We start from the raw sequence: 8,782 nt of genomic DNA on the forward strand, positions 1-8,782 counted from the left end.
GGCTCTGCGCTCAGTGTGGAGTCTGCTGGGGATTCTGTTTCCCTCTCCCCCAACCCCTCCCCCCTCACATGTGCTCCCTCTCGTTCTCTCTAAAAAAAGAATTGGGGGAAAAAAAGGCTTAGAAAACCAAAAAACTGGGCAGCCCTAGTGGTGCAGCGGTTTAGTGCCGCCTGCAGCCAGGGCATGATCCTGGAGACCCGGGATCGAGTCCCACGTCGGGCTCCCTGCATGGAGCCTGCTTCTCCCTCGGCCTGTGTCTTTGCCTCTCTCTCTGTCTCTGTGTGTTGCACATGAATAAGTAAAATCTTTAAAAACAAAAACAAAAAAACCCCACAAAAATAGCCCAGTCAAGTCTTACTAAAAGTCCACCCAGACCCACCTTGACATCACCAAGGTCACTACTGGAAACAGATTTATAACCAACCTCACCAGCAGTGCGCAGTGCCCCAGTGTGTTAACGTCTGCTGCCATCATGATCACAAGATGTTTTAAAAACGCTATTTCCATTGCACAGTCATCTTTCCCTCGTTAAAAAAGTAATATAAGGAATATCCCTGAACACATCACGCAATCTTTTATCCTCACCTAGCTCCTCTCTTGCTCCCATCTCCCTGCCTCTGCTTCTAATCCTGATTTCCTGACTTCATTGTTTACCCATTAGAAAAAAAAACTTCTCAGGGCTTATCCTGTCTGTGTATACCTAAACGCTTTATGGCCTTGCTCTTCAACTCTTACAATAGCAATTCATGCTGTAGGCAGCCTTCTGGGACTTCTTCCTTCACTCTGCGTTATTCAGATTCCCACACGGCGCGGTCATTCATTCTCCCGCTCTGCTGCGTATTCCATCACGGGCCTAACACTGTGATTCGAGGATCCATTCTGCTGATGGGCGTTTTACACCAGTGTCCTGACACCCATGTATCAGAGCTTTTCTGCAGGCGGAGAACTGCTGGCTGGTAGGTTATGTGGAAGAGAATGCCAGTTCAGGCGAGCGTCAAACGTCCTCGCTCACCTTCATGGTGACATTCAGTACCACCAGGCTTCCGGACCTGCACCCATCACAAAGGTGTGTCATGGTACCTGTCACGGTTTTGATGGCACTTTCCTGATTCCAAGCGAGGCTGAACATCTCTTCCTATACTCTTACCAAGAGTAAAATGCCATTCATAATTTAATTTTACTTTTTTATAGGTTGTCTTCCTCTTTGGTCTGTATTCTTGCCACATTCTTGGTAGCCATCCTTTGCTGATTTTGTCTCCAGTTCATGGCTCCCCATTTGCCTTTTCAGTGTTTTTTGGGAACAAAAGTTGTTAACTTTAATGTAGCTGAACCTGTCATTTTTCTTTTACGGTTGGTGCTTTCTGAGTCTTGTTCAAGAAATCTCCCATCCCGGGACACCTGGGTGGCTCAGTGGTTAAGCATCTGCCTTTGACTCAGGGCATGATCCTGGGGTTCGGGATCAAGTTCCGAATTGGGCTCCTTGCAGGGAGCCTTCTTCTTCCTCTGCCTATATCTCTGCCTTTCTCTCTGTGTCTCTCACAAATAAATAAAATCTTAAAGAAAAAAAAAATCTCCCATCGCAAGGTCAGAGATTTGCCAATGTTTGTTAAGAGCAAGATATTTGCTCTTGATATTAAATTTTTAATGCATTTTTTTGTGCATGGCTATGTTGTGCAATGGCGATCCTACTGCTTTTTCCATATGTAAGCCTGAGTTCAGAGTTCTATTTAACTCAAAAGGGAGACATGTGAAAAACCCACGTGTCACACATTTGCAAGTGTACGCGGGTCTGTTTCTAGTTGGGAGACCCCTTCCCTTATTCAATACTATGATTTTAATTTCTCTAACTTGACAAAGACTTCATAGTTTGTAGGACATCTCTCTTCTCATACTCTCTTTCAGAAGTGTCTTGGTGATTTTGAGTCCTTTGCCCCGCTTTTTCATATAAATTTTAGAATCAGGTGGAGCGGGATGCCTGGGTGGCTCAGCAGTTGAGCATCTTGCCTTTGGCTCAGGGCATGAATCTGGGGTCCTGGGATCAAGTCCCACATCAGGGTCCCTGCAGGGACCCTGCTACTCCCTCTTCCTGTGTCTCTGCCTCTCTGTGTCTCTCATGAATGAATACATAAAATCTTAGGAAAAAAAAAAAAGAATCAAGTGGAGCTACATTAATCTGGGGAAAAACCATAATTTTGATAATACTGAGGCTTCCCTCCAAAGGCAGCTATTTTCATGTATATAGATTACTGTGTAATGTCCTTCAGTGAAGGATTTCTTAGTAAATTTAGGTCTAGATACTTTATTACTTTTGTTATTATAAATTTTGTATAGAAATAAATATTTTTTAAAGATTTTACTGTTTGACAGAGACAGCGTGAGCACAAGCAGGGGGAGCTGCAGGCAGAGGGAGAGGGAGAAGCAGGCTCCCCACTGAGCAGGGAGCCCAATGTGGGGCTCAATCTCAGGACTGTGGGATCATGACCCAAGCTGAAGGCAGATGCTTAACCTAAGCCACCCAGGCACCCCTATGGTAGCAAAATTTAAAAAACACTCCTTGTTGTTTGCTGTAGAGAAATTCAACTAACTTTTTGTACATTGATGTTGTATCTAGTCACATTGTCAAATTTCTAATTTATAGATTCTTTTGCTTTTCAATGCAGGAATGTCATTTTCAAGTTAACAATAGTGGGCTCCTTCCTTTTGTCTCCTAGATCACCCCTCTGGCTAGGACCGGCACATCTTCAACACGGAGAGAGACCCCATTTCACTCTATTTTAAAGGGTACGCTTCCAATATTTTCCCATCTAGAATGTTTCTTTTGTAGTGTTTGGTAGGTACCCTTTATCAAGATAAGGGAACGCCTTCCTATTGCTCCTTTGCTAAAAATTTTTCATAAATTTCTTTTTTGGGCATTATTTTCAAGTGACCTTTCTCTTTTAATCTGTTGATATGGTAATTAAGGAAGCAAAATTAGTACTCTCTTACATAGTACTTACTGTGTGCCAAGCACTATTTTAAGCACTTTACGTAACTCATTCAAGCTTCCCAACAGCACGACTGGGGAGATATTATTACCTTGCAGATGAGGAAGAGGAAGCTTTAAAGGGCCAGGTAACATTCTTGAGAATCACAGCTTTTTTTTTTTTTTTTTTTTTTTAATTTTTTATTCATGATAGACATAGAGAGAGAGAGAGAGAGAGGCACAGACACAGGCAGAGGGAGAAGCAGGCTCCATGCCGGGAGCCCGACGCGGGACTGGATCCCGGGTCTCCAGGATCACGCCCTGGGCCAAAGGCAGGCGCCAAACCGCGGAGCCACCCAGGGATCCCAGGATCACAGCATTTAGGTGCAGAGCCAGAACACAACTCAGCGGGCCAAGCTCCAGAGAAGTACTGTTACCTGTTGTGCTGTGCTCTCTTTATAATCACACGTCAAGATTTTCTGGTATTAGAACGTCCCTGCCTTACTAGGATGAACATAAATTGCTCACGGTGTTAGAAGACTATTGCATTTGGTAGAAGCTTTGTAACTACAGTTGTAAGACAGGACTGTCATTTTTCTTTCTCATACTGTACTAGTTTACTTTTGCTACTCAAGTTATAAGAACCTCATAAAATGAGCTGGGAGTTCTCTTTTCCTATTCTCTGGAAGAATTTGTGAAGCACTACATCTGTTTCTCAAAATTTTCATAAAGCTCATCCATAAATCATCTCAGCCTGGCATTTTCTTCATGGGAAGATTTTTAACCGCTGATTTAATTTCTTTAATAGTTAAAAGGCTTTCTACTTCTTCAGTTTTGGTAAGTTACATTTTATTTCATCTTTACCCATTTTGTATTTCTACTCTAGGGCATGTTTTTTTTTTTTTTTAGGGCATGTTTTATGACATACATAAGACACTGACTGGGTGCAGAGTCGCTGAATACACACAATTTGGACCTATTTTTTGAAAACACGTTTCTCTGCATAGGTACTCATTTTCAGAACAGTTTGGGACCAACGCTCTACCTGAGTGACTGGCTTCCACGGCCCATCCTACAGCAGGCACATGTCAAATTTAGATTTTATCAATTACTACCTCTTGGACATCACTCCTAAGTCTGACCCAGGCCGAAGGGCTTGTCTAATCAGGGGACTGCCCAGTCCCCACAACTCCTGGCCCACCCCCTGCTGCCGGCTCACACTCACAGTTGCGCGTATGCTCCTTGGAGAGCAGGTAGTTGGCCAGAGGCGGGGTGTAGGTCAAGCACTGTATGGTCGAGTTCAGAAAGCAGGTGTTGCCCAGGTTGTGGAGCCCTGCTCCCACGCGGTAAACCCGCTCCCACTTCAGGGACAGCCGCTCCGTGGGGAAGAGCACTTTCTGTGGGGCAGGAACACCATCACCACCACTCTCATACGCATGCTCGCTCCCTGCGGGAGAAAGGGACAGGGAAGAAAGGAGGGCTCAAGTCTATGCAGAGGCAGACCACAAAAAAGAAATCGCTGATACGCACGCTCGGCATACACTTGCCAAGACACAGTGTCAAAGGGTAACTGGTGTCCCCACTGACTGGAAGTTACTAGAAAGCCCAGGAGAAAACCCAGTCATCCCATGACTCTTGCAGACTGCTTACGTCTGGAATCAAGAAGCCCTCCATGAGAAGAGGACACTCAGACAATCAACAGCTGGAGCCAGGCCTCAGCACTCCGAAGCCCAGCCCATTTCTCTTGCTTGTTTCCTAGCCCCGCCCTGGATCCTATCAAAGGCACACAAGTCCCAAGGCCTCTCTAAGAACACAGATTTCTTTAAGACCAAACCTGTATCATTATTTCTTTAACTGTTTTTGTTCCTCCTAATCAGTCAACATTTTGTCCACCCACTTGGTCAACACACAGTGAGACCCCTTCTACCAGCCAACCACACGTCTGTACCCTGTCTCCTGGCCTGTGGCTCATCTCCACTCCTGTGGCGACCGGCTCCCTCCGTTTTAGGGTTTAGCAAGACATATTTGCTCTTCAATGACTCCAGCTGATAGGAGAAACTCTTGCTGGCTGGCTCAAACTCGATCTTCTGTAAAAGGACCTTCTTAGCAGAGGAGGCCAGAAGTTTCCCCAGCTCTCCATCATCAGCCGAGTCCTTGCGGCCGGGTTTCAGGGCTTCCTTCAATTTATCGACTATTGGCATGGTGCATCACTGTAGAGACAAGAAAGAACACAGAGCGATGAGTAACTAGGTCTCAAGAACCAAGCATTACTTCTCTGAAAACGTCTTCTGGGCTTTACGGATGCTAGCTGCCATGGAAGCTTCTCTGGATTGATTACCAACTGTACAAATGAAGTGTGAAAAATGGAGACATATTACCAACCACTTGGACAGAGCAGAATCCACACTTCTCTCAAAAAGGTAAGGTGCTTTTCACAAACTGCACCAGACACTAGCAGGGAGGCTGGCTGAGCCTGCGGAAGGCATCTCTTCAATAACGGACTATGGACACCGGCTTGGTGCAGTTTCCTTCAAAAGGTGACCATGTGGTCCTAATGTCCGCTCAAAAACAGGAAAATACTGATTCTGAGAAGATACTCTGCTTGCACACATAAACCCATATGATAAAAGAATCAGGGGATCCCTGGGTGGCTCAGCAGTTGGGTGCCTGCCTTTGGCTCAGGGCATGATCCTGGAGACCCGGGATCAAGTCCCACATCGGGCTCCCTACATGGAGCCTGCTTCTCCCTCTGCCTGTGTCTCTGCCTCTCTCTCTCTGTGTCTCTCATGAAGAAAAGAAAGAAAAGAAAGAAAAGAAAGAAAAGAAAGAAAAGAAAGAAAAGAAAGAAAGAAAGAAAGAAAGAAAGAAAGAAAGAAAAGAAAAGAAAGAAAAGAAAAAAAAGAAAAGAAAAGAAAAGAAAAGAAAAGAAAAGAAAAGAAAAGAAAAGAAAAGAAAAGAAAAATGAAATCAGCGCAGGGAGTTACGTAAGCACACCTTTCTGTTCAGGCTCCTACTCTCCGAGATGAAGGCCAAAGGTCACATGTGGGTCACTGAGATGATGCTAGTCCACACGGAGATACACTGTAAGTATAAAATATGCAACGGATTTCAAAGACTTAGCATATGAATATAAAATATCTGAGGGCACCTGAGTGGCTCAGTCAGTTAAGCATCTACCTTCGGCTCAGGTCATGATCCTGGAATCCCAAGATGGATCCCGTTGAAGGGGTTGGTTTTCCCTGCTCAACAGGGGGTCTGCTTCTCCCTCCCACTCCGCTCCTCCTCCCTGCTCATGCTCATCGCCACACATGCCCTCTTTCTCATTCACTTTCCCTCAAATAAATAAATAAATAAATAAAATCTTTAAAAAAGAAAAGAATGTGGGATGCCTGGGTGGCTCAGTGGTTGAGTGCCTTCAGCTCAGGTCACGATTCTGGGGTCCTGGGATCGAGTCCCACATTGGGCTCCCCGCAGGAAGCCTGCTTCTCCCTCTGCCTGTGTCTCTGCCTCTCTCTGTGTCTCTCATGAATAAATAAAATCTTTAAAAAAATAAGAAGAATGTGAAACATTTCAATTTTTAGACTGGTTATATGCTAAATGATAATTTGCATATATTGAGTTAAATATGTTGTGAAGAGAGGACAGCTCAAGCCCACTTGGGGTGGCTCAGAGCCAGTAGGGTATAGGCAAAAAATATACTAGAGACTTTTCTTAATACTTTTACTTTAAAAAAAGCTAAGATGCTAAGATCAACATCCCACAGAGCAATGCAGAGCAACATTGGGATGCTCACAGGGAAGGTGTCTGGAGGGAGGGCAGGACATCCCCCCAGGAAGAGGGGCTGATCCTGGCTGCTCCCACCACACCCCCTTACTCCTACATGCCACACAGTATGGGTGGCAGGTTCTCGGGGACTCGCAGGTGTTACAACTACTTTATCTACATCAACCCTAACCAAGGTGATGAAGGGTCCTGCAGAGGAAGCATAACCGGAGGGTGGCTGCCTAGGGAGGTATGGTGAACAAAAGATGGCAGAGCTACCTACGTCTGGAGAGTAGGGTCTCATTACCAAAGCTATGAGAAAAAAACAAAAAACAAAAAACAGAGCTGAGGAGCCTGGAGGGCTGTCAGTTGAGCATCTGATTCTTGGTTTCAACTCGGGTCACGATCTCAGGGTGGTGGGATCAAGCCCTGCCTCGGGCTCTGCGCTCAGTGTGGAGTCTGCTGGGGATTCTGTTTCCCTCTCCCCCAACCCCTCCCCCTCACATGTGCTCCCTCTCGTTCTCTCTAAAAAAAGAATTGGGGGAAAAAAAGGCTTAGAAAACCAAAAAACTGGGCAGCCCTAGTGGTGCAGCGGTTTTAGTGCCGCCTGCAGCCAGGGCATGATCCTGGAGACCCGGGATCGAGTCCCACGTCGGGCTCCCTTGCATGGAGCCTGCTTCTCCCTCGGCCTGTGTCTTTGCCTCTCTCTCTGTCTCTGTGTGTTGCACATGAATAAGTAAAATCTTTAAAAACAAAAACAAAAAAACCCCACAAAAATAGCCCAGTCAAGTCTTACTAAAAGTCCACCCAGACCCACCTTGACATCACCAAGGTCACTACTGGAAACAGATTTATAACCAACCTCACCAGCAGTGCGCAGTGCCCCAGTGTGTTAACGTCTGCTGCCATCATGATCACAAGATGTTTTAAAAACGCTATTTCCATTGCACAGTCATCTTTCCCTCGTTAAAAAAGTAATATAAGGAATATCCCTGAACACATCACGCAATCTTTTATCCTCACCTAGCTCCTCTCTTGCTCCCATCTCCCTGCCTCTGCTTCTAATCCTGATTTCCTGACTTCATTGTTTACCCATTAGAAAAAAAAACTTCTCAGGGCTTATCCTGTCTGTGTATACCTAAACGCTTTATGGCCTTGCTCTTCAACTCTTACAATAGCAATTCATGCTGTAGGCAGCCTTCTGGGACTTCTTCCTTCACTCTGCGTTATTCAGATTCCCACACGGCGCGGTCATTCATTCTCCCGCTCTGCTGCGTATTCCATCACGGGCCTAACACTGTGATTCGAGGATCCATTCTGCTGATGGGCGTTTTACACCAGTGTCCTGACACCCATGTATCAGAGCTTTTCTGCAGGCGGAGAACTGCTGGCTGGTAGGTTATGTGGAAGAGAATGCCAGTTCAGGCGAGCGTCAAACGTCCTCGCTCACCTTCATGGTGACATTCAGTACCACCAGGCTTCCGGACCTGCACCCATCACAAAGGTGTGTCATGGTACCTGTCACGGTTTTGATGGCACTTTCCTGATTCCAAGCGAGGCTGAACATCTCTTCCTATACTCTTACCAAGAGTAAAATGCCATTCATAATTTAATTTTACTTTTTTATAGGTTGTCTTCCTCTTTGGTCTGTATTCTTGCCACATTCTTGGTAGCCATCCTTTGCTGATTTTGTCTCCAGTTCATGGCTCCCCATTTGCCTTTTCAGTGTTTTTTGGGAACAAAAGTTGTTAACTTTAATGTAGCTGAACCTGTCATTTTTCTTTTACGGTTGGTGCTTTCTGAGTCTTGTTCAAGAAATCTCCCATCCCGGGACACCTGGGTGGCTCAGTGGTTAAGCATCTGCCTTTGACTCAGGGCATGATCCTGGGGTTCGGGATCAAGTTCCGAATTGGGCTCCTTGCAGGGAGCCTTCTTCTTCCTCTGCCTATATCTCTGCCTTTCTCTCTGTGTCTCTCACAAATAAATAAAATCTTAAAGAAAAAAAAAATCTCCCATCGCAAGGTCAGAGATTTGCCAATGTTTGTTAAGAGCAAGATA

The 8,782-nt window shown here is 45.4% G+C and overlaps 1 protein-coding gene across 2 annotated transcripts in view; it reads right to left on the reverse strand.

Annotated features, from left to right (window-relative positions):
- Positions 1-6,065, reverse strand: part of USP36 (ubiquitin specific peptidase 36) — a 34,078-nt gene extending 28,013 nt beyond the window's left edge. For both annotated transcript variants that reach the window (XM_041726146.1, XM_041726145.1), the window contains exons 1-3: positions 5,957-6,065; positions 4,911-5,172; positions 4,188-4,409 (exon numbers count right to left, since the gene is read on the reverse strand). In XM_041726146.1, the coding sequence (XP_041582080.1) occupies positions 4,188-4,409; positions 4,911-5,163 (475 nt within the window). In that variant the 5' untranslated portion in view covers positions 5,164-5,172; positions 5,957-6,065. The remainder of the gene's footprint in view (positions 1-4,187; positions 4,410-4,910; positions 5,173-5,956) is intronic.
- Between the last annotated feature and the right edge of the window lie 2,717 nt (positions 6,066-8,782).

This window comes from Vulpes lagopus, chromosome 12 (genome assembly GCF_018345385.1).
Source record: "Vulpes lagopus strain Blue_001 chromosome 12, ASM1834538v1, whole genome shotgun sequence".
NCBI lineage: Eukaryota > Metazoa > Chordata > Mammalia > Carnivora > Canidae > Vulpes > Vulpes lagopus.